General features: G+C 41.6%; 2 protein-coding genes across 6 annotated transcripts in view; one reads left to right on the top strand and one right to left on the bottom strand.

The window, feature by feature from the left end:
- TAFA1 (TAFA chemokine like family member 1) overlaps positions 1–8,495 on the bottom strand; it is a 776,700-nt gene extending 768,205 nt beyond the window's left edge. The window contains exons 1-2 of the mRNA XM_027121352.1: positions 8,115–8,495; positions 6,153–6,307 (exon numbers count right to left, since the gene is read on the bottom strand). The gene's annotated coding sequence lies outside the window, so the exon portion shown is untranslated. The remainder of the gene's footprint in view (positions 1–6,152; positions 6,308–8,114) is intronic.
- Positions 8,496–8,604: 109 nt separating this feature from the next.
- The window catches only part of SUCLG2 (succinate-CoA ligase GDP-forming subunit beta), a 337,465-nt gene continuing 319,949 nt past the window's right edge, over positions 8,605–26,120 (top strand). For 3 of the 5 annotated variants that reach the window (XM_027121346.1, XM_027121351.1, XM_027121347.1), the window contains exon 1: positions 8,606–8,745. In XM_027121346.1, coding sequence (XP_026977147.1) covers positions 8,662–8,745 — 84 coding nt within the window. In that variant the 5' untranslated portion in view covers positions 8,606–8,661. Of the gene's footprint in view, positions 8,746–26,120 lie in introns of all 5 variants that reach the window. The other 2 variants (XM_027121350.1, XM_027121348.1) reach the window with 1 other exon arrangement.

Here is a 26,120-nt window from a genome sequence, read left to right as displayed (position 1 = left end):
AGAGAGGCTAGGACTCTTTACCTACTGTCGTTATAGAAGCCAGGGCATCTCTTCAGAAGCTGATCTGCCTTTTTGACTTGGCTTTCAGTTGATTCACTTCTATCATAATTACATGTTTCCTCTTTCCAGAGCTCAACAGAGCTTGATATCAGAGGAGGAGAAATTACTATTTGCATCACTTCTATTTCTTCTTTAAAACTATATTTTATTTTTTAAATCAGGTTCTCCCTGATTCTCTGCTCTTGTTGCGGCTAATCTTTTTAAATATATCAAATAGAAAACAACCACTTTCTGGAATGCTTGAGTCTCTTCATGTCTCCACTGAGAAAGTCCAGGATCAGCTATTTTATGACTACATTATGGGGCCTAGACTGCAGGGATACTTAGAGCATCCACGCTGAGCTAGAAATGATACAGAATAGGATAAAATCCAGTAATTGAGTTGGTCATGAAAACAGGCAAGAGTACAGTTTAGAATTGTAGTTTGGAAACATTTTTCTTTCTCTCCCTCTCTCTCTCTCTCTCTCTAAGTAGCAGAACCTTTCTTACCAACACAATCTCGAGTGCCCTTCCTCCCAACCCAGATAAAATATTGATATGAACTAATCTGGTCAGTTTAAAGGGAGAGGCAATATAGTTTTACTTGGGCCCACATCTCCTTGACTTCCCTGGAAGTCACCGGCAGCTTTGCAAGACAATCACTGCTTCAGAGACCTGCGTCTCCCTGCTCTGAGGCTTTGTCTAATCACAGGGGCGTAAGTGTTCCGAGGAAAGGGAAGCTGGAAGTGCCCCCAGGAGCAGCTCTCAACCAATGAGGCATGGGAGTTGGAGTTGGTGGAAAAACATGACCACCTCCTCATCCCTCGATGGAACCATTTTGAGGTATGTTCCATAACATTCTACCAGAGTGCTCTCTGAAACTGAACCCCAATTGCCTACAGCCTGTTCCGTCTTCCGTGTCTCACTTCCCCATTCCTTTTCCTGCTGCCTAGGATCACCTCCTAAATAAGCTATTTGTACCTAAATTAGGAACCCAATTCATATAACTTGTACCTAATAGGAATACAATTAAGAAAATAGTGAGATGATACAAAGTCTGCACATCAGTTGGATAGCATAGGCCTCTACCGGTAAATATGGCAGTCACTAGCTATGCGCAGCTATTGAAAATTAAATATAAATTAATTAAAATTAAAAATTTAGGGGCTTCCCTGGTGGCGCAGTGGTTGAGAGTTCGCCTGCCGATGCAGGGGACACGGGTTCGTGCCCCGGTCTGGGAAGATCCCACATGCCGCGGAGCAGCTGGGCCCGTGAGCCATGGCCACTGGGCCTGCGCATCCAGAGCCTGTGCTCCGCAACGGGAGAGGTCACAGCAGTGAGAGGCCCGTGTACCGCAAAAAAAAAAAATTATTTTCTTAGTTTCACTAGCCACATTGCAAGTGTTCAGTAGCCATACATGGCTGATGGCTATGGTATCAGACAGCACAGTTATGGAACTTTTCCATCATTGCAAAAAGATCCATTAGATAGTGCTGGTGTAGATTTAATCCCAGATTGATTGAGATTGGCCTCTTCCTAGTCATTACTTCAGGCAACTTACTGTGAGACTCAGTTTGCACATCTGTAAAATACAGCTGTGGTGGGGATTAAGTAAGATAATTTCTGTAAAGCTTGGAGAAAGCACATACATGTTCAATAAATGTAGGGGAACGAGAGAGAGGTAAGGGAGAGATGGATCTTGAAGGCATCTAAGAACTCTGAGGAACAGTGAGCAAAACCACTAGTGTAGTGTGTGATCCTGGGCAGGTTATTTCCCTTCATGGGACTCAACTTCCATTCTTGTTAGGAGGTACTGGCAGATTTCTAGACATTATTGAATCTTTGAATTTTCTTATTAGGGTGATTTTTGCACTGGTTTCATCTTCACTTAGTTATCTGTTTAGTCAATGTCAGTTGAATACTGCCTGTCTTCCAGGCACTGTACTGGGTGCAGGGTCATAAGAGCAAAGAAGGCACAGTCCCTGTCACTGCAGATTTTTAAATCTTGAAGAAAGAAGCAGACAAGAAACTAATGGGGTAATTGCCTAATGATAACCACTGAGATGATCCCCAGCCTTGTCTTCAGAGAAGCTTCCTGAAGAGGGTGGTGACTGAAACCCTCTCTAGGGAAGAGAGAGCCCGAGTCCAGTGAACAACAGGGAAGAGTTGTTTCCATCAGAGGGAACAGCATGAAACCTTCCTTTGGAGCCTCATTCCATACTCCTTCTTCTCATGTACTAAGATTTTGGAGGGGTAGGGAAAGGTTAAGAAACATACTACATGTGGGGTAAGAAATGGAAAAGAAAATGAGAGAGAAAGAGAGGAATTGGATGATTTCTGTCGTTTTCCTCTAGCTTTCTCAAAGTCCTACCTTCTGGGTCAGTGCTTCTCCAGTCATAGACAATGGATCACCATCAATAAAGATGGTGGGGTGGAAGAGGTACTTATAAAAATGCAGATCTCTGGGTCCCAAGACAGACTGAATCAGAACCTTTGGAGAATACGGCCCCAAAGACATTAAAACAAAACAGAAACCTCTTAAAGGAATTCTACTGGGGCTTCCCTGGTGGTGCAGTGGTTAAGAATCCGCCAGCCAATGCAGGGGACACAGGTACGAGCCCTGGTCCAGGAGGATCCCACATGCCGTGAAGCAACTAAGCCCGTGCGCCAAAACTGCTGAGCCTGCGCTCTAGAGCCCACGAGCCACAACTACTGAGCCTGCAAGCCACATCTACTGAAGCCCGTGTGCCCAGAGCCCGTGCTCCACAAACAAGAGAAGCCACTGCAATGAGAAGCCCGCGCGTCGCAACAAGGAGTAGGTGTGCAGCAAGGAAGACCCAACGCAGCCAAAAATAAATAAATTAAATACATTTTTTTTAAAAAAAGGAATTCTATTAAAAACCATTGCTGTGACTGCTTACTTCCTAGTGAAGCAGGACATTTGAAATGGAATGCCTTTAATTTTTATTTTGGTATTTAATTAATTAATTAATTAATTAATTTATTTTTGGCTGCTTTGGGTCTTCGTTGCTGTGCACGGGTTTTCTCTAGTTTCGGTGAGCGGGGGCTACTCTTTGTTGTGGTGCGTGGGCTTCTCATTGCAGTGGCTTCTCTTGTTGCGGAGCATGGGCTCTAGGCGTCCAGGCTTCAGTAGTTGTGGCACATGGGCTCAGTAGGTGTGGCTCATGGGCTCTAGAGCACAGGCTCAGTAGTTGTGGCGCATGGGCTTACTTGCTCCACAGCATGTGGGATCTTCCCAGACCGGGGGTCGAACCTGTGTCCCCTGCATTGGCAGGAGGATTCTTAACCACTGTGCCACCAGGGAAGTCCCTATTTTGGTATTTAAATGAAGGATGTCTTAATAATATTGAAAGTGCTAAATTCCACGGCTTTCGATTGCAGTGGGAAAACAGGTTTCTTTCTGAAGGGAATTCCTTTCCCACAATCTGGTACCATTTTTCTCTTTCAGTCCATGCTTCTCCACTGTCCTTTGTGTAAATGTTCTTCACTCCACTTTTACCATCTTCTTTATCCATTTCTAAATTTCCCGACCAATAGAATGTCATCGCCTTTGTTTCTATCCTTAACTCTCGTTCTCCACTTATAGTCTTCCAGCTGACCTTGTCCCTGAATGCTCCTTCTCCTGGTTTCTGATGTTCCTTACTCTCACTTCTTTTTCATCTTGACTTTGACCTGTTACTATGGCTCTACCTTCCCTCCCCCAGATCCTCTCCAGGATATAGTGAGAATTTCTCTTGAGCTCATTGTGGTTTTGTCAGAGGAGACACTTTTAGTTTCAGATCCCTTTTCTTCTGTACACCTTATAATTTAAATAAGCTGCTGAAAAATGTCATCAGAATTAATCATTTTAATGCTATTGAAGAGGGAAAAAATAACTGGAGCACAATGGAACTTCTTTCTGTGCCATTGGCAAATAACACAGTTGAAGCATTGGTTAAAATGGCTGTCACAAACAGCAACAGAGGTATTATCAGTGTACATAATGAAAGCCCCAAGTTTCTTTGCCTGTAAATTCAAGAAATCTGTTATCCATTAAAGAAGAAATAACCAGACAAAATCCACAAATGCCCTTTGTTTCATCATCTTAATAGTGATTTTCATTCCTGACAGGGAGTGGCATGAATTCAAATGTTATCCATGAAAATTAGGATTGTTTTGTAAAAAATTCTATTCATTTCTACTGGTTACAATGAGTCTGTATTTGTCAAATGGTTTTTATTCTTAAATGAAAAGGTAATGATAAACAACCACTGGAACTGCTAAATTCATGATCTCTGTGCTAGGTTTCCTGACAGGCCTCTTTGGCAAATCTGGGCCCAGGGAGTAATCAGTGTGGATATGAAAATGAGCACATTATTTCACTGTTAACAGGCACTGCTAAAATGAAAGAGAAGGTGTGTGGGTCTATTGATGTTTTTATTTTCTTTCCTGGAACAATTAACTCAATAAGAAATAGTGTAGGCAGGTTGTTCTAAATCCAAAGTTTGATGAAGGAGTTTTGGAACTTAATATTACCAGTGTATGCAAAGTTTATGAGAAGTGCTATATTGTTAATTCCTAGTTCTAATAAGATGCTGTCATACTTGGCCTTCATTTTACTAATGGGGAAACAGGCTCACTGATGTAAATGGTAAAGAAACAAACATGAAAAAGGATTTCTTAGTCAAGCAAAGAAAGCCTAGTGGCTATCAGCCACTGGGATCTCCAGTGCTTGACAATGCACTTGTAATGGGGAAGAACCCTTTGCATTCTATTACAAGTTAATCACTAAACGGATGTTGCCTATAAGCTTAAATTATACATAATGGCCCATCTCTGGGAACCCTGCCTAGCAGGTAATGAGCATTAAGCTAAAATACCTTTGTTTAGCTCACAGGGAACATCTTGATCAGGCCCACCCGTGAATGACTGCAGGGAGGAAGAAATTAACACATCCCCTCCCGGAGGCTGACAGGAACCAGGAAATGTTTGACTTTACTCCCTCCCCTTTTAGTATAAAAAAAAGCCTGAATTCTAACTCAGGCAAGATGGGTTCTTTGGGGCACGAGTCCACCATCTTCTCTGTTTGCTGGTTTTCTGAATAAAGTCACTATTCCTTGCTCCAGCAACTTGTCTCTCGATTTATTGGCCTGTTGTGCAGCAAGTAGTACGAGCTTGGACTCAGTAACACACTGGCAAAATACATACTATTATAATCCCCCTTTCACAGATAAAGGATTGAGGCTGCGGAATAACTGGCCCAAGCTCAGAGTTATTAAATCACAGAGTCAAGACCTGAACTGGTATCTACCTCTGTGCTTCAATCTGATCCCAGACAGTACAGAATGCTTTGGTAGTGGTATTGCCTATGGCCACAGTTACTACTCAAGCAGTTCACAATTGCAATACGGATAAAGAAAAAGCATAGAATCACTGTTTATTCACCCTTAGCCAACGCTTCTACATGTCGGGGCTGACCTAGACCCCTGGTAGAAGACAGGTCTTATACCCATGTGTCAAGACTCTCTGAGAGCAGCATTTAGTCATCACCTCTGTCTACGAATCACAGGATTTTCATTCTACATTTAGGAACCCAGTGGAAGAAGCAGAGTAACTTGTCTCTTGATTCACTGGGAAACCTCTTGAGAGTTTACCGCTATGGTTTGGTTTGTCTGCTTTTTTTTATTTTTTATTTTTTTAGTTCTCAAACTAAATAACTCCTTGAGAAGATTATTTAAAATGCAGATGTCAGACTCCATCCTAAGTGATTCCGATTCAGTAGGTCTAGAGTGGAGCCCAGGAATCAGTATTTGCGAAGTTCTAAAAATGTAAAGGTTCCCTGACCCCTATCCTCCACCCTCTTCCTGGAGACAACAACTTTACACTCTTTTAATACTTTCATCTGGCACATACACGTCTCTACTGTTCGCCAGTGCTATCAAGATAAGTTACAAAGTGTCAGGGGCCTTATGACCCATACCTCAGATTGGCTCTGGTGTTTCACATTAGCTATCAAATATTTATTAAGAATATATCAGAGGAAGAAACACAACATTTACTGAGACCTTGCTATGTGCAAGGTCTTTACATACAACATCTCACTGAATACTTACTATCACTGTATGACCTAGGTAGTTCCTCAGGTCACAGATTCACAGAAGGCAGAGGTGAGATTTGAATCCAATCCAGTTTCACTGAAAACCCAGTGCTTATCTCAGCAAAGCACAGTGCAGAACTCTTTGTTGGATCCTAGACCTCAAAGAGCTTCCTATTTGGGAAAAAAGGGTAGAAAATAGCGAGAAGTCTTAGGAGGAACTCAATAAGTGTGAGCCATCCTACGTCTGTTTATTTCACACTTTCTCTAATCCTGGTCCAGTGCTAAGCACTGGAGATACCATACGAAGGTCCTTCTGCTCCATCTCCCCCAACCCCTTGGCTGCAGAGATGGCAGAATTAGAGAATGTGGATGAAGACACTGAGGAATTGCTGATGCAGGACTTGGGCCCCAAAGCTGAGGAATAGGCTGTCTTCCAATTGAAACAGGAAAACTCATATGATGCTACCCAGCCCAGAGATTCACTAGTAGATAATGAACCAATCAAAGATTGCCACATGTACATGAATGGTAATCAGAAAGACTCTGCCCATTCCACTTCCAAAAATCCTGCCCTAATAGAAAAAAATCCCATCCTAACAGAACACTCATCAAAGACTGTCTAAGGAGGCTCTCCTTTCTCTTTACGAAATGCACTCTTCTTTTCAAACCCTTTCAGGTCTCTGCTGGAAGGAAAGTGATAGTAGCCAACTCCCTTGCCATAGTACTGTCTGAATAAACCACCTTTGATTAATTCTACAGGAGGTCTGCTTCCTTCTGACAACATGTTCAAAGCTCTCACCAAGCTTAAACATTCAGTCTGTAAACATTAGTGAATCTTTGCTCCATCCTGGCTAGATGGCAGACCCAGTATAAGTAATGACAGATGAGGTGGGAACTCAGATCCCCTCATGTCAAGAGAAGGGTGTGGTCAGATTTCAGCTTTGGGGTCTGGTCCCAGGCTGTGACCCTGGGCAAGTTACACAGTGTTTCTGTAGTACAGTTCCCCCTCTGGTAAAATGGGAATAACATCATCACCCCTTACAGGGTTCCTGTGAGGATTAAATGACCCATATTCAGAGGCAGCTGAGTACATGTAAAAGGAATGAGCATAGGCTTGGCACTGAATAAAAAGGGACGCATGAGTCCATATTGATACAAGTGAATATAAGGATAAATAAACGTGGGAGATGGTAAAGCTCTTCTCAGAGTAGAATGTAAACTAAAAAATGTAGAAAGGAATGGAATTAGACAATCATGATTTTGCAACCATTACAGTAATAACTGATTCAAGAAATAATCAACAATGGATGCTAAATCTAGCCAGTAAACTTGTGATTAAGAATGGGCTATAAAGCTATGTATCTATATCTATGAAAAATGGAGAATGAGGCAAAATATAAATAAGTGGTAAATCTGGGTAAAGGATATTTCGGAGTTGGGGGTAATGTTCTTGCAACTTTTCTGTAGATTTGTTTTGTCAAAATAAAAATTAAAAAAATATTAAAAGCAGAAAAAGTAAAAAGGGAAGTAAAGCAGAAACAGTTTCCTAGTTCTGTTACATTGTACATTTTCTCATGATCATAGGCTCAAGAACAGAGTAAGGTTAAAAAAAATTCTAAAATGGTACTTAATAGGGTGGGAAGAAGAGAGCATGGGTTTGAACCATTTTTAATCCTTATCAGATCTCTGACCTTCAACAAGTTAGGTAACCTCTCTGTGCCTCAGTTTTCTCTTCTGCAAAACGGGGATTTATACATTGGTACCTACTGGAAAGGTTGCTATAAAGACTAAATTAGTTCATAATTTGTAACGTGGCTGGCACATATTAAGCTTATTTGCTATAGTAATTTTATTACATATACAGTGCTTAGAGTCACGTAAACTCCGAATAAACGCTTGCTCTTGTTCTGCTGATTACTGGCTTAAAGTGCTTCAATTGCTTTGCCTTAACCTTCGGTAAAAGATAAAAAATTCTTACTCAGGTGTAGAGGGGATCCACCGACCTCATCAGACCCACTTGCTTCTCCCGTAGTCCCTCAAGGCTCAGCTCAAATATCGTTTCCCTAGGCGAGCCTCTGGGGCCCAAGGACCAGACCAGAGGCCTCCCTTACTTGGCGTCAGCTCCGTGGGCCGGTCCTCAGAGCACTCACGGCACCGGCCAAAGTCCACTGGCCTGTCGCCCCAGCGTAGTTTAAGCCCCACGACCGTAGGGCTCGGGATGTGTTTTTGCTCGCATGGTGAGCCGGGGTAGCACGGTGAGGAGGCCACGGGGCCTCTGAAGGCTGAAAGTGAACTTGGGGCCGAGGTGGGAGTCGCGGTGGGGGACGCAGGGCTATAGAAAGTGGCCCCTCAGGGGCGCTGCGACGTCCCGGGGGTAGCAGGCGGGCCCGGGCAGAGGGGGCGGTGCGGGAGGGGCGGCCGGGCCCCGCCCCCGCCCCGCCCCTCCCTTCCCTTTCCCGCCCTCGCCGCGCCCTGCCTGGTTTGCCGCGGCCCGCCTGGCTCTTCGCGCAAGTTTTCTGGTTAAGATGGCGGCCCCTGTGGTGGCGCAGGCCTGGAAACTACTGAGAGACCTGGCGCTCCGGTCCCCGCTCCTGGCGGCCAGGTCCCAGGTGAGCGGGCCTCTTGGTGGGAGCCTGGAGCAGCCAGTGATACCTTCCTGTCCTTGTCTGTCCATCTCCTCCTGGCCCCGGTGCGCGGCCGCTAGGGCGCCGCACCTGTGGAGGGGACGCGCGGTGCTGCGCCCGGGGGCGCACGAGAGACCCCAGCATCCCCCCACCCCCACCCCGCTTCAGGTGTCGGGGGTCCCAGGCGGAGCGGGGAATGGCAGTCCGGGCCACCCCGGAGTGAGAGCCACCCAGCTCTCAGTTGTCGCTGACGTGGGTTACCCTAGCGCTGCGGGGGGCGCCTGGCCCTGTACCAGGCGCTGCAGGCATGTTAAGGAAAAGTCCCTGGGACTGGGTTTTGGAGTCCTGAGGTGTTATTGTGTCGACAAAAAAAAAAATGCACAGCCTGAAAGTTGGGAAATATATTTTATTGGAGGCATTATTGAGGGTTGTATCCTGGGGAGGTTTCTGGATAGCTCTGAGGAACTGTTCCAAAGAGGTAAGGGAGGAGCCAGGATATATGGGAGTTTTGGCTGAAAAAAAAAAAACAAAAAAAAACTTGTCGTGGAACATCAAAAGATTAGGGCTAGTCACAAAAATCAGATATGTCAAGGTAGTGATTTTAATGCTTTGCTCAATTTGGGAAGGTGTAAGAGCCTGGGCTTTATTGAAGTTATTCCTTTGATTTGCATCGTAACTCTCTAGGGCCTGTATCCTGTTTTTCTGCATCCTGAATTCCCCTCAGGGTGCACTGTCTCCGGTGGCTGCAGTGACTGCTGACTTGATGGCAAGCAACATTCTTGTGTACTAAAATGGCAGGCAACATTTGTTTGTCCTCAGTTACCTGCTTTGCCAGTGCTGCTTCTGAACCGTCTCTCTCTTGAGCCTGTTTGTTAGGCCACATGATGAAGGTGCCTAGAAATCCAACCCAGCCTTGCTGGTTTAGTAACTCACCTCCTGGAGTGAGCTCTCTGCAGGCTGTCTGCTTTTGCAGACTTGGCAGGGTGGGTAGTGGTGCTTGAGTTGGTGAAATGAGGGGGTCAAGGAGAAAGATGGGAAATGCTCTCCCTCAATTCAGTGAGCAATCAGTCCCAGCACTGAAACACATCAGAGCATTGGCCCTGTGCTCTTTCTCCTTGTTTCAAGAGAATAAAAACCTAGGAGGGCCAGTGGTGGATGCTGAATAGCTATTAGAACTTGGCTTCCTGTAGATTTGATCAATACGTTCTGCAGGTGGCAAGAGTCACAGTAGTCAAAAGGTCTTTGGGGAGTTATGAGTTGGTGATGACTCATGGACAAGTGATCAACCAGTGGACTTCTTATTCTCCATGAGTAATATCGCCCCTCTTTTAAAGAAAGGATGGTGTGGGGCTCATCCACAGCAGAGCATCGTCCTTGTCCGTTTTCCCATCTTTAATTGATGAGAGACAAATGATCACTCCTGCAGTTTTAACTAGGATATGCATAGTATATATTTTTAAAAAATTGAAAGATAGCTACTAATGATTTTTTGAGTTACTCTAAGCTTTGGTTAATTATGACATCTGAAAGGTTTTTTTTTTTTTTCTTCTTTCATTTCCTGACTTCTCATTTGTCTGTTTTTGTTAATGTAAATTTAAAAGGTGCTAATAACTTATTACTGTAATATCTTTAATAGGCACTTGACAGTATGGTGGGATAGCAAAAGGAATGGTGGTTTTGTCTAATTAAAATAACTAATAACTGTTGTAATAGAGTAAGGAGAATACCTCCAGGTGATCAAGTTCTATTCATTATTTAAGTGTTAGAAGAAAACAAGAACTGTGGTGCTAACTATGAGAGTAGACTTGAATTGATGGGAAACATGGTGCCTAAGGCAGTGAAAACTCAAGCAAAGGAAATAATTGTGCCGAGAAATCCAACTGTTTAGCTGAAGTATGATAGGGCTTCTTGCCTTACCAACAAATGGGAGTCTGAACACAGCACTGTAGAGAATCTGAGTGGGTGATACCCTTGGTTTGGCAAGAAGACTGGGTAAAAGGATCTCCTACCTCACTGCATCTAGTAACTTTGATTTACATTCTTGTGGATGGCGTATTGTCCTGTGAACATAAGCTTAGGAAATGAGTTTGTTTTATTTTTAAGTCAGGAATAGTACACAGTGTTCAAGAACTGGAAATGGGTGTTAGCAAGCATCAGATCCAACTAGCTTATTTCACAGGTAGAAAAATTGAGCACTAAAGTTAAAGGACTTGTTCAAGGTTATAAAGAGAGTTTGTGGCAGAACTGATTACAGATTAAAGGTTTACTTTTCAGTTTCCATTATACCAGGCTGTGGTGTAAATTTCCTCATGGAAATAAGTTATATCAGCATGTAAGTTACTCTGCATACCATAAAGTTACTATGTAACATCCAAGTCACCAACACTACTGACACATTTTAATTTTTTCTTTATAAACATCTTAGAATTGGCAATAAAAGTAGGTGAGTATTGTTTGTGATTTGTAAGGAACCCTTTTCATCTTCTTGAATGCTTCTTTGTATCTGCTCCACCTACCTCTGCATGTATGTTGTGCCTACCTACTCCCTTGCCCATGGCAGACATTACAGTTGAATATGACCCTCTTTTTCTTGGAAACTTAAGAATGCTCACCAAGCGTCTCAGAAATCTCTTGCTACTCTTCTTGGCTCAGACCTTCTTTGTACCAGGCCTTATGCAAAATTCTTGTGTGTACAGAGATAAATGACCCAGTTTCTGCTGTGAGAAGTAACTTTAACCACTCTCACAGAGGTGCCAAAGAATGACACTTCATGTACCCCCTCCTCGATGTTAAATTTAACATTTGACACATACTCCTGATGCTAAATGTCATTGACATTTTTTATTTCTTCTGCTGTTGGCTTCTCTGTTTTGACTTTCAATTGATGTTATATCCTTAAAGGGCCACCCTTTTGCCATTTCTTATTTTACATATATTTCTCTATTCAGCTTATACCTAGAACAAGACTCTATAGGTACTGATATTTGGGGATAGTAAACAAGGCAGGCAGAGATCTTGGCCACATGATACTATATTTTAATGGGGGTGGGGAAGGGCTAGACTGTACATACATAAACAATAATGAAAATGATTTCAGCCAGTGACAAATGCTATGAAGAAAATAAAACAAGGTCATGGGCTGGAGAATGAATAGCTTAGCCAAGATGGTGGGTCATAGATTAGGTGATCCAGGAAAACCAATTCGACATTGCATTGTAACACGTGTAATAAAAATATACATATTATAAGTGAACAGCTTGATGAGTTTGCACAAACTGAACATGCCCAGGAGATCAGATCCATATCAAGAAATTAATCTTTTAGCAGCAACCCAGAGGGCCCCCTTGTGTTCCTTCCCGTCACTGCTCCCACCCAGAAAAGAGTAGCCAGTCCCCTGAATTATGCCACCATACACTGGTTTAGTTCCTTTTTGTACTTTATGTAAATGGAATTATACAATGGATTATATGAGTGCATATTCACATAATCAACATTATGTTTATGAGATCCTGGAGGTGACTTTTTGACATTTGAACTGAGACCTGATTAATGAAAAGTAGCCAGCCAGGTGACACTCGGGAAGAGAGGACAGCAAGTGCAAAGGCCCTGAGGTGGGACCTGAACTCAACATATCCAGACAGTTAAAGAGGTGGAAAGTGACAGTACTAGTCATGGTCTGAGAGGTAGGCAGGGGCTGGATCAAGTGGGGACTTGTAGGGTCTGATAAAGACTTTTTAAAAGCTTAGAGTGCTTTGCCCAAAGTTACTCAGCTAGTAAAAAATAGCTGAATCCCAGTCCGGCTGCCAAAGACCAGGCATGTAATTACTGTACAGTGCACTCCCTATTATAAATAGCACAATACAGCAAGGCACAGCCATGTTGGGCACAGAGATGAGCCTGTTACATTAGTTACGTCTTAGGGGAAGTCTTGGCTGAGGGCACTGAATTTAAATGGTTAGTGATAATCTGATCATGGTATTTTGCCTTTTAGTGCATTTCCCCTCTCATAATGGCTGGGTGAAGTTAACAAAGCTGTTCTGTTGTAGGTGAAGCAAAGACATTGTGGGAAACACTGCCCCTCAGGCCCCTAGTTGTAGAATCCTTGTTGTGTGGTTCTCTACAAAGCCCAGAGCTTCTGTCCAGGAACTCAGGGAGGAATGTGTATTGTTGAAGGAAACCAAAACCCTGTCCCTGCTGTTGTGTATCTCAGAATAGATGACTCCAGCTTAATTTTCTGTTCTTTCCAGAAGTGAGAGGAGAAAGATGGATGCCTGGCTTTTAGAAGTGAAGGACTGAAGCTTACGTGCAAGTTTCTGTCAGCTAACTATGGCTGTGGAGGCTGCATTGGAAGTTGTGACTCACCTTTATCTGCCTTCTTGCCTAGAAGGATAAATATCTGACTCTTTTCTTTTATAAATGAAGTGCACTTGCAATTTCTGCTGTCAGAAAAGGAAATTCATCTCAAATAATTTAGTTGCTAAACTACTGACTTCTGTGTGGGGAAGACCTGTAAATGATAGCTCTTGTCCCAAATTGGTTTTGTTTACTGTAAATGAAACACTTCTTTCATGGATGAGTACACAGACCCATAGTAGTGAGACTTTTGCTGCCCTTGTATCCTGGCCCAATTCTGTAAGCACAATGCCCAGAAACTCACTGACATATCTCGTATTTTGGGGAGGAAAAGAAATTACATATGCAACTTCAGATCATTTGTCTTTCAACTCTTTTTACTATTCACTCAATCTGGAATTGTCCTTTGCTACCTGTGCACCCATCATTTTCTGTTACTTGATGAAAACGTTTTGTCTGAAGAACTTGAGAGATTTCTACACGTTTGAGCAAGTGGTAACGTCGGTATACTAATGAAATTTGGGGAAATGACACTAGAATTAGTCTGGTAAAGAAGATGCAGGGGAAGGCATGCCAGGTGGAGTGGACTGTGGGCAAAGGCAGAGGGGAGAGAGAAGATGGGGAGATTAGAGGAGTCATTGGGAACAGTTTGGTATGGAGGAGAGGCAGGTGAGTAACAGAAGGGAAGAGCTAGTGGCGATCTTTTTGGCAAATGAGGAAGGAAAGAAGAGCTGTAGAAAGCCCACAATTTGGCATGGTATAGAACTAGATAACTGAACATCAAGCACATATTGTTCACTTAGTAAATATTTTCTCAGTGCTTAGTCTTTGCCCAGTGCTATTTGTTGGAAGCTCCTTGAAGGCAGAGACTATGTTGATTAATTCTTCACTGTAAATCTAGTGCTTTAGAGAATGCGGGGCATATAGATACCTTTAATAAGTGAGTTCTATGAGTGAGTGAATGCAGGGAAGATACACAGCCCTACCCTCAGGGGGCTCATAGTCTAGTGGCAAAATTGGCGGGTAAACCAAAAATTACACAGTAGCATCACGAGATCAGTAGAGCTATGTATTTAGTCTTCTGTGACACTGTGCGTGGTCTTGCATGGGGCACTTGCTGTTTCCCTGTCTGAAACACTGTTCCTTCTGATCTCAGGCCTTGCTCTATCCCATCCTTCAGTTTTCTGATTCAAAGTGGTCTTCCCACAGGGCGTTCCTTAATTATCTTATCTGACTCACTTTCTCCCCAGAGATTATTTTCTGCCCCTTGCCTGCATTTTAACACTTTACCTGGTGGTTTATTATGTGTTTTTTGTTTGTTTGTTTTATTCTCTGTCTGACTTCCTTCCCCACAAATGTAAGAATGTAAGCTCTATGAGGGCAAAGATTTTTCTTATGCACTGCTATTTCCCCAGCCTGCCTGACCAGGTATTCAGTAAGCTTTTGTGGTCTAAATGAATGCGTGGGGTACACAGAGAAATGAGAGGCAGGTAAGTAACAGAGATGAGGGTTGATGCAGATACTTTAGGCAAATGAGGAAGGAAAGGGCTATAGAAAGTCTCGTTGTGAAAGGACTTTCAAAATAATAGGACTGTGCATTTCATATGTGACAGACCCTGTGCAAAGTGATGTCTGCACATTATTTCCTTAACCCTTACAATGTTACTGCAGGGGAGATTGTACTGTCTTCATGTTACAAATAACAGAACAGAGGCATAGAAGGGTCATACTAAATAACCTGCTTAAAATCACAAGACCAGGGAGTCACCTGCCTCATGCTGATAAGTTACTTATGCTGTTAAAACATTAAGTTACATTGCCAAAGGGTCCTTTTTGAGCTGAACTATCCCGTTATGCTGATTGCTGACCTTTCTCCCTTTCTTTGTCCCTGAGTAATGGGCAGCCTGGTCTTTGCACTTATGCCGACTTAGGTGGACTAATCAACACTGCATGATTGTCCTCTTATCTGACTCTTATCAGGCTCTTATCTGACTCCCTCCTCTGGCTCCAGGGTCTGGGAAACAGTGAGGAGAAAAGGGTATGTTTCCTTGTTCAAATAGGACTAAGTTCAAATTCTGGGTCTGCCAGGTTCTTGCTCTACTAATTATTGAACTTGACTGAACCTCAATTTATTCTCTGAAAGGAGATAATTCTTACAGATAGTTACAAAGATTAAATAAGATGATATGCGTGATGTCTGACATTATGGTTAGATAGTAGGCTCAGAGAGATTATTTCTCTTGCAGTAAATTTGAAGCTACATTTACTTGAACTTTTTTTTTTTTTTTTTGGCTTTTTCAAGCCAGAATAGTTTCCTTTCCCAGATTTGATAAGCATTTAGTGTTTGCTGCCATATCAGGGTTAGGTGCTGGCTTGGTGTTTCCAAATGGTTTATTTCACTTAATCCTGCATCAGCGACTTGAAACAGAGGTGATTATTCTCAGTTTACATCTAGGGAACTTGAGGCTCAGAGAGTTCAAGCCCTGTCTCCTGGGCCCCAGTTATCTTCATTATTCCACAGGTGGGGTGAAGGTCTGGTGAGTCCTGAGGTGGCAGTGGGGAGGGTTGTGTGAGGAACTCAGTTGCACCATCCTGGATGTTGCTTGTTCCAGAAATGTTTGCACATCTTGGTGTTGACTTAGTAGCTATGGCTTCTGGACCACTTATGCATCAAAAGTTTGAGGTGGGGGGACGCCCAAACACTAGACTGTAGTCATAACATGTACGCAAGGGCAACTGGCACATGCCCTTCACTGTCTGCCCTGTGCACAGGACTACCTTCAGCGTTTCAGGAATGCTGGAGAAATTGTGAAATTGCATTTCCTTTGGAGGTTGAGTTTTGGGGGATGGTGATAGAGGGTGGAGTTTCCTGGTATTCTGAGTTCAGACTTTGGTCAGTGTGCTGATTACGTGGCCAGCTTTTGCCCCTTTCTAGAAATGATTCCAAAAGAATAGCACGTGGATACTAGTCACAAAAGCATAGATTTCTAACACTTACCTCTAACATTTACTTTTATTTTAAAATTAGAGGGGTTTGATGTAGTGTTTGAGTCGATATTGGAGACATGGCAAAGCTTAAGGAATAGGTCTGAGTTTGGGTCCTGTGAGTGGGGGTGGGATGGGAGTCTGGCATCTCTTTTTCTACCCCTATCCATTTCTCCATGTGCTTACCCTATTTCCATTTCTAGGCTGTCTTAGTCCCAGGGTTGTGACTTGAGGACCCCGAGGAATTTCAGGAGGGCTGCTTTGTGGAGTTAGAGGTGGGGGAGCAGTGAGAGATGAGGCTGGAGACGTATGCAGGGGCAAAGTTTTGCTGATCTTGTGAGTCTGGTAATGGAGTCAAGGTTGGTTCTTGAGGGCAGTGGGGAGCCATTGAAGGGTTTTAATAGGGGCTAATTTAAAAAAAAATTAAATTTTATTTTTTGGATGTGTTAGGTCTTCGTTGCTGTGTGTGGGCTTCTCATTGCAGTGGCTTCTCGTTGCAGAGCACAGGCTCTAGGTGTGCGGGCTTTAGTAGTTGTGGCACGTGGGCTCAGTAGTAGTTGTGGGCTCAGTAGTTGTGGCTCAGTAGTGGGCTCAGTAGTTCTGGTTCTAAAGCACAGCCTCAGTAGTTGTGGCGCACGGGCTTAGTGGCTCCGTGGCATGTGGGATCTTCCCAGACCAGGGTTTGAACCCGTGTCCCCTGCATTGGCAGGCGGATTCTTAACCACTGTGCCACCTGGGAAGCCCCCATTGAAGGGTTTTAGACAGAGGAGTGGCAGGAGCCGTTTTATGCTTCAGAGTATTCTTTCTTCATACAGTGTGGAAGGGGTTGGAGGATTAAGAATGGAACTCATTCAGGTGACTGTTGTACTAATTCAGTGCCAGTAGTAGTTATGCCACAATAATAGGCATAAACCAGGACTGGAATCACACTGCTTGGGTTTAAATCTTGCCCTCAGTACTGGTTATCTTTGTGATGTGTGACAATTACTTACATATTTTATTACAAGACTCACTTTTTTTCTTTTTCACATTTCAACATCTCTGAAAACTGCATATGTTTGTACACTTGTGTCACAGATTGAGTGACAGTTTTTTTTTTCTCCAGTGGTACATGAAGTGGAAGATGGGGGTTTGGATCAAAATCAGGGTGACCACATAATTTTTTGCCAAATCAGGATACTTTTGAGAGTGAACGTGAGCACTGTGAATAATTACACCAGCAGGTAAGGCAGAAACCCAGACTGTGCCTGGAAAGCTGGTATATGGTCCTGCTAACTAAAATGGACTAAATGATGGCAGTGGGGATAGAAGAGAAAGATTGGCATTATTAAGGAAAGAAGCTGGACAGGATTCATGCTTTCCCTGCTGAGTCCCCATTGCTGGTTCTCTCCACTGCCATATACCAAAAAGGTGATAAAAGGCTGTGTACCATCCCTGAGCAGAGAAGGTGTGAGGAGCTACCGTTGTTATAAAAGATCCCTGCTTGTCTTTGCTGTGGGACCATGTGCTCCGTCCTTGTGCCCAAGTGTTCCCTGGACAGGCTGTTATGGTCGTAGAACAAGAACAGGCAAATAAAAGAAGAGAAATAGAAAGACCCATAAATATGTCAGGCTTGCAAAGTGCACGTTTCTAAACTTGAGCGCAGTGAAGAGCTTTCCAAAGCTCCAAGGCTCCCTTATCCCGCGTTCACAACGTTCTGGGCCCGGTGGAATCGTGCAGTCTGGCTTAGGTATTTCCTTTTGTGCTCTCAGTCTTATGTGGATCATGCAGTTGGTTATTAAGGCTTCTTTGATTGAAAGATCTCCTTGGACTTTTCTTAAGGGGAAAAAAATGGTTTTTTGAAAGGGACACATACTGGAACTCAAGACTAATGTTCCTTGGTGTTGGCTCCTCTGTGCCTCTTCTGTTGTGTTAACTGGTGGCTAACTCGTGGTACCATTTCTCTATAACTTGTACCTGCCCATAACTTTGTCCATTCCTGGGCCCCCTCCAGCTTCTTAACCCTAACACATCATTCAGCTTCTGTCTCTCAGAATGTCACAGTTCTAATAACAAGAACATCTCATCAGTCTAGCTCATCCTTTTGCACTCACGTTCGGGTCACTGGCCAGCTGAAAGACTGGCTGGTTCTTTTTAAGGTGTCCACCTCCACCTTACCACCTGTGGCTGAGGTGGGGAGGTCTTGGAGAGGAGCAGCACCATGGCCCTCTGAGTAGGAGGGCTCTGAGTGCAGTGTGGGTGGGGTGGCCTGATCCATTTAGAGTTCCTTCATGAACTGCTGCTAACTTGTCCATCTTTTCTCCAAGTACACATGTTCACGTTTGCTTTGTTTCCTTTTTCACATTCCCAAATTTCTGAAGATCTTCTTACTATTCACTTGGCTGGTCTTAGTTAGATTAATTTATCAGAGATTAAGGTCATGGTAGTGGGCCTTGTTTTAGACCGCTTTCTTATGATCATAACTAAAATAATTCTCAGGAGAGAATTATTAATTGGGAAAATGGGGTATCATGGGAAGTCAGCTTGTCCACCCAAATAGCCAAGTGAGTGTTTTCAAGACAAATGTAGACAATAGGCTTCATATGTCCCTGGAGTACTTCCTCAGCTTTGCTTGGAGCAATATTCTGAGTTGAAATAACCCAACTTCTCTTGGTTCACTTCCACTTTATGCTTCCCAAAGGGGATTTGTTTGGGTCCTTTTGCCACCACTCAATAAAAAACTGCCATATTGGGCAGGACTTCCTTGAAGCCACCTGCAGAGGATGCTGGCTCGCACATTAGTCCCTGGTGCAGTGAGGTGGGACTCGGAGCACAGGGTTTATTTCATTTAAACCATGAGTATGAAGACTATATTTTATCTTAAAACTGGGGCACTTTTGATAGTTAAAAGGGAGCACTGTTAATAATTATGCCAGGATAATAGGCATAAACCAGGACTGGAACCAGACTGCCTGTGTTCAAATCTTGCTTGCAACACTTAGTAGATTTGTGACCTTCTGAAAATTACTTAGGTATTTCATTGCAAGACACACTTTTTTCTTTTTCACATTTCAGCATCTCTGACATATGGATGTGTTTTACAGTTGTGTCATAGATTGATTGGCAGGTTTTTCCCAGTGGTACATTAGAGTGGTGCAAAAAAGTTGTTCATTCTTAAACTTGATGAAATTTCTGTGCCTCAGTTTTCTCATCTGTAAAATGTAGGGAGCTACAGTATTCACCTCCCAGAGTTACAGTGAGGATTAACTGAGGCCATGCATATCATCTTAGCACCGTGCCCTAGATGATCAGTAAATTTTAGTTATTGGTTTTGGTATTATTGTCACTAGCTTTAATAAATTGTAGTTAAATCATAGTTAATTAAATCATATCACATAATATGTGATGAATCGGGAGATTGGGATTGACACGTATGCACTGATGTGTGATGTGTATAAAATGGATGACTGATGAGAAAATAAATAAATAAATAAACATAAAAAAATAAAAGGGATGTTCTCAGAAAAAAAATTGTAGTTAAATCATAGTTAATTAAATCATTACATAATATGATTAAATCACATTTAACTTACATGTGTTGATTAAATAAAATATACTATTTAAGTAAAATAGATTAAATAAAACATCAAAATATATTAATTAAAATACACTAATTGAAAATGGTTAATTAAAATATATTAAATATATATAATAAATATATAATTAAGTTACGGTTACGTAGTAATAAACAGAAAGGCTTAATTTTGTAAAAAGCCTCCTTCAGTGTTTTCCCTGCCTTCCTCCTAAACCCCCTCAACATTGCAACTTGCAAGGGAGATGAGCAATGTAAGCAAAGTAGGGGATTAGAACAGTCAAGTTAGGGAAATGACATGGAAGGAGAGAGAGGCTCTCTGTAGTGCCTTATTGGTGTCCGGAGTGGAGGACTACAATGAAGTCCCTTGGGAAAAGGACTTTCGTGCACTTAGCCCCAGATTGGGAGTGGAGACCAGCCATTTAGCTTTATCAGAAAATTTACTGTTTTCACCTTATCAGTGGAGATCTCTTCACATTTTTATAAGGAAACTATCTTTATCTTTTGTTTGATGTCACTATCTTCTGCTAATGCTCTCCTAATTGCTGTCCAAATGACCACCTGGACTTTGAAGGACATATTTGGGTTAACTTAACTTTGAAAAGAAGGGGAGGAAAACCACATTTAATATGCACTCTTATACCAGCCTTAGGGCTTACATAGACCTTTAATAAGTAATATAAAGAAAGCTGAAAGTTATTAATTATTTTTCATTAAGCGAATAAACTATTAATGGTGAATGTTTCTTTGTTAAGGTTCAGAACTCTTTTTAAAGTGATGTATCATTAAAATTGAAAACCAACAATACAGGGAAAAGAAATATTTTTTCAGTTTTTAACCTTTTTATAATTAGCATGAAAAAATAAATGTGCTATATGGCTAATTAGAAAAACTAAATAAGTTTTGAGATAGTGAAGTTGTAAACAGATTATCCTAATTTAAAAATGATTACGGATTGAATGGCTGAGTGTTGAGGAGATTAGCTTGAAATGGAAGCAGAAGTCTTGTGACTGGTTTTTGGGGAGGCTGAGCCTAAGGGTGTAGATTCTAACATCAGTTCTAGTGTATGGGTTTTCCAATACCACCAAGCAGTTCTCCACCAGCTGGGTGTCCTACAGTCCAACTAAATTCTGACATTGTTGACATGGAAATAGCATTAGATTCCACAAGTTAAGGGCACAGTCCAACAAGACTGCCCCCACCCCACTTCAGAGGCCAATATCAAGTCTACATTGTCACTTGTACAGGTTCCATTAATTTGCTAGAGTGGCTCACAGAATGTAGAGAAACATTTTACTTCCTAGGTTACCAGTTTATTGTAAAAGGCTATATAACTCACTAACAGCCAGATGGAAGAGATGCCCTGGGCAAGGTGTGTAGAGAGGGTTATAGAGCGTAGCACTCTCTCTGAATCTCCACATGTTCACCACTCCCGAAGCTCTCTGAGTCTCCTGGTACAGGGATTTTTATGGAGGCTTTATTACATAGGCAAGATTGATTAAATCATTGGCCTTCAATGATTGAACTTAATCTCTAGCTCCTGTCCCCTCTCCTGAGGTGGAGGAGGAGGACTGAAAGTCCCTACCCTCTAATCACTAGGCTGGTTCCCCTGGCAACCAACCCCCATCCTTAGGTTACCTAGTGGCATTTCAAAAGTTGTCTCTTTCATTTAACAAAGACACCTTTATCACTCTCTTCACTTAAGAAATTCCAAGGGTTTTGAGAGCTCAGTACAAGGACTGGGGATGAAGACCAAATATATATTTATTATAAATCACAGAATCACAGTGTGCTGTTAGGATTGGAGTACCAATTCCAGAACTCCTAGCAGGCATGTTGTGAGTATAATGGATGCTTTCTTTTTTGTTTCTTATATGTTTATGGTGAGGTTTTTATGAGTGATATAAAATTGATTTTATAGCTATTTTATATAAAATATTTTAATGTGGGGGAAAACTTACAGAGTTAACTTTTAGATAAGGATCTTGCTGTGATTTATGTCATAGAGTGTTCTGCCTATGTTTTCCTCTAAGAGTTTTATAGTGTCTGGCCTTACATTTAGGTCTTTAATCCATTTGGAGTTTATTTTTGTGTATGGTGTTAGCGTGTGTTCTAATTTCATTCTTTTACATGTAGCTGTCCAGTTTTCCCAGCACCACTTATTGAAGAGGCTGTCTTTTCTCCATTGTATATTCTTGTCTCCTTTATCAAAAATAAGTGCATAGGTTTATGTCTGGGCTTTCTATCCTGTTCCATTTATCTATATTTCTGTTTTTGTGCCAGTACCATACTGTCTTGCTTACTGTAGCTTTGTAGTACAGTCTGAAGACTGGGAGCCTGATTCCTCCAGCTCCATTTTTCTTTCTCAAGATTGCTTTGGCTATTCGTGGTCTTTTGTGTTTCCATACAAATTGTGAAAGTTTTTGTTCTAGTTCTGTGAAAAATGCCATTGGTAGTTTGATAAGGATTACATTGAATCTGTAGATTGCTTTGGGTACTACAGTCATTTTCACAATGTTGATTCTTCCAATCCAAGAACATGGTATATGTCTCCATCTGTTTGTATCATTCATTTCTTTCATCAGTGTCTTACAGTTTTCTGCATACAGGTCTTTTGTCTCCTTAAGTAGGTTAATACCTAGGTATTTTATTCTTTTTGTTGCAGTGGTAAATGGGAGTATTTCTTTAATTTCTCTTTCAGATTTTTCATCATTAGTGTAAAGGAATGCAAGAGATTTCTGTGCATTAATTTTGTATACAGCTACTTTAACAGATTCATTGAATAGTTTTAGTAGTTTTCTGGTAGCATATTTAGGAGTCTCTATGTATAGTATTATGTCATCTGCAAACAGTGACAGCTTTACTTCTTCTTTTCCGATTTGGATTCCTTTTTTTTTTTTTCTTCTCTGATTGCTGTGGCTAAAACTTCCAAAACTATGTTGAATAACAGTGGTGAGAGTGGGCAACATTGTTTGTTCCTGATCTTAGTGGAAATGGTTTCAGTTTTTCACCATTGTGGATGATGTTGGCTGTGGGTTTGTCATATATGGCCTTTAATATGTTGAGATATGTTCCCTCTATGCCTACTTTCTGGAGTATTTTTATCATAAATGGGTGTTGAATCTTGTCGAAAGCTTTTTCTGCATCTATTGAGATGATCATATGGTTTTTCTCCTTCAGTTTGTTAATTTGGTGTATCACATTGATTGATTTGCGTCTATTGAAGAATCCTTGAATTCCTGGAATAAACTCCACTTGATCATGGTGTATGATCCTTTCAGTGTGCTGTTGGATTCTGTTTGCTAGTATTTTGTTGAGGATTTTTGCATCCATGTTCATCAGTGATATTGGCCTGTAGTTTTCTTTTTTTGTGTCATCTTTGTCTGGTTTTGGTATCAAGGTGATGGGGGCCTCGTAGAATGAGTTTGGGAGCGTTCTTCCCTCTGCTATATTTTGGAAGAGTTTGAGAAGGATAGGTGTTAGCTCTTCTCTAAATGTTTGATAGAATTCACCTGTCAAGCCATCTGGTCCTAGGCTTTTGTTTGTTAGAAGATTTTTATTCACGGTTTCAATTTCCATGCTTAGGATTGGTCTGTTTATAGTTTCTGTTTCTTCCCGGTTCAGTCTCGGAAGGTTCTGCTCTTCTAAGAATTTGTTCATTTCTTCCAGGTTGTCCATTTTATTGGCATATAGTTGCTTGTAGTAATCTCTCATGATCCTTTGTATTTCTGCAGTATCACTTGTTACTTCTCTGTTTTCATTTCTAATTCTATTGATTTGAGTCTTCTCCCTTTTTTTCTTGATGAGTCTGGCTGATGGTTTATCAATTTTGTTTATCTTCTCAAAGAACCAGCTGTTAGTTTTATTGATCTTTGCTATTGTTTCCTTCATTTCTTTTTCATTTATTTCTGATCTGATCTTTATGATTTCTTTCCTTCTGCTAACTTTGGGGGTTTTTTTGTTCTTTTTTCTCTAATTGCTTTAGGTGTCAGGTTAGGTTGTTTATTTGAGATTTTTCTTATTTCTTGAGGTAGGATTGTATTGCTTTAAACTTCCCTCTTAGAACTGCTTTGGCTGCGTCCCATTGGTTTTGGGTTGTTGTGTTTTTACTGTCATTTGTTTTTAGACATTTTTTGATTTCCTCTTTGATTTCTTCAGTGATCTGTTGGTTATTTAGTAGTGTACTGTTTAGCCTCCATGTGTTTGTATTTTTTATAGTTTATTTCCTGTAATTGATATCTAGCCTTATAGTGCTGTGGTTGAAAAAGGTACTTGATATGATCTCAGTTTTCTTAAATTTATGAAGGCTTGATTTGTGACCCAAGATATAATCTATCCTGGAGAATGTTCCATGAGCAGTTGAGAAGAAAGTATATTCTGTTGTTTTTGGATGGAATGTCCTATAAATATCAATGAAGTCCATCTTGTTTAATGTGTCATTTAAAGCTTGTGTTTCCTTATTTATTTTCATTTTGGATGATCTGTCCATTGGTGGAAGTGGGGTGGTAAAGTTACCTACTATGTTGTGATACTGTCAGTTTCCCCTTTTATGGCTGTTACATTTGCCTTATGTACTGAGGTGCTCCTATGTTGGGTGCATAAATATTTACAATTGTTATATATTCTTCTTGGATTGATCCCTTGATCATTATGTATTGTCCTTCTTTGTCTCTTGTAATAGTCTTTGTTTTAAAGTCTATTTTGTTTGGTATGAGAATTGCTACTCCAGCTATCTTTTGATTTCCATTTGCATGGAATATCTTTTTCCATCCCCTCACTTTTAGTTTGTATGTGTCCCTAGGTCTGAAGTGGGTCTCTTGTAGACAAAATATGTACAGGTATTGTTTTTGTATCCATTCAGCCAGTCTGTGTCTTTTGTTTGGAGTATTTAATCCATTTACATTTAAGGTAATTATTGATATGTATGTTCCTATTACCATTTTTTTAATTGTTTTGGGTTTGTTATTGTAGGTCTTTCCCTCCTCTTGTGTTTCCTGCCTAGAGAAGTTTCTTTAGCATTTGTTGTAAAGCTGGTTTGGTGGTGCTGAATTCTCTAAGCTTTTGCTTTTCTGTAAAGGTTTTAATTTCTCCATCGAATCTGAATGAGATCCTTGCTGGGTAGAGTAATCTTGGTTGTAGGTTTTTCCCTTTTATCACTTTATATATGTCCTCCCACATCTTTCTGGCTTGCAGAGTTTCTGCTGAAAGATCAGCTGTTAACCTTATGGGGATTCCCTTGTGTGTTAACTTGTTGCTTTGCCCTTGCTGCTTTTAATATTTTTTCTTTGTATTTAATTTTTAATAGTTTGATTAATATGTGTCTTGGCATGTTTCTCCTTGGATTTATCCTGTATGGGATTCTGCATTTCCTGGACTTGATTATTTTCTTTCCCATATTAGGGAAGTTTTCAACTATAATCCCTTCAAATATTTTCTCAGTCCCTTTCTTTTTCTCTTCTTCTTTTGGGACCCCTATAATTCGAATGTTGGTGCGTATAATGTTGTCCGAGAGGTCTCTGAGACTGTCCCCAGTTCTTTTCATTCTTTTTTCTTTATTCTGCTCTGTGGTAGTTATTTCCACTATTTTATCTTCCGGGTCACTTATCCTGCAGTTCTTCTGCCTCAGTTATTCTTGATTCCTTCTAGAGAAGTTTTAATTTCATTTATTGTGCTGTTCATCATTGTTTGCTTGCTCTTTAGTTCTTCTAGGTCCTTGTTAAACGTTTTTTGTATTTTCTGCATTCTGTTTCCAAGATTTCAGATCATCTTTAGTATCATTACTCTGAATTTAGGCTGCCTGTTTCCTCTTCATTTGTTTGGTATGGTGGGTTTTTACCTTGCTCGTCATCCGCTATGTATTTCTCTTTCTTCCCATTTTGCTTAACTTACTGTGTTTGGGGTCTCCTTTTCACAGGCTGTAGGTTTGTAGTTCTCGTTGTTTTTGGTGTCTGCCCCCAGTGGGTAAGATTGGTTCAGTGGGTTGTGTGGGCTTCCTGGTGTAGGGGACTGGTGCCTGTGTTCTGGTGGATGAGGCTGGATCTTGTGTTTCTGGTGGGCAGGACCATGTCCGGTGGTGTGTTTTGGGGTGTCTGTGAACTTAGTATGATTTTAGGCAGCCTCTCTGCTAATGGGTGGGGTTGTACTCCTGTCTTGCTAGTTGTTTGGCATGGGGTGTTGAGCACTGGAGTTTGCTGGACGTTTAGTGGAGCTGGGTCTTAGCGTTGAGATGGAAATCTCTGGGAGAGCACTCGCCGATTGGTATTACGAGGGGCCAGGAGGTCTCTGTTGGACCAACGTCCTGATCTCGGCTCTCCCACCTCAGAGGCTCAGGCCTGACACCCGGCCGGAGCACCAAGACCCTCTAGGCCCCGGTTCATGCGCTTCCCATCACTCACCCAGCTCCTGCCTCCGCGCCTCCCTTCCTTTAGTTTGATCTTTACTTCCCACACCA

The sequence above is a fragment of the Aethalodelphis obliquidens genome, unplaced genomic scaffold, assembly GCF_003676395.1.
Source record: "Aethalodelphis obliquidens isolate GAN/ISIS:26980383/991018 unplaced genomic scaffold, ASM367639v1 scaffold22, whole genome shotgun sequence".
NCBI classification, from domain to species: domain Eukaryota; kingdom Metazoa; phylum Chordata; class Mammalia; order Artiodactyla; family Delphinidae; genus Aethalodelphis; species Aethalodelphis obliquidens.
The sequence above is the reverse complement of the archived record's forward strand: the minus strand, read 5'-3'. Positions and strand labels throughout refer to the sequence as shown.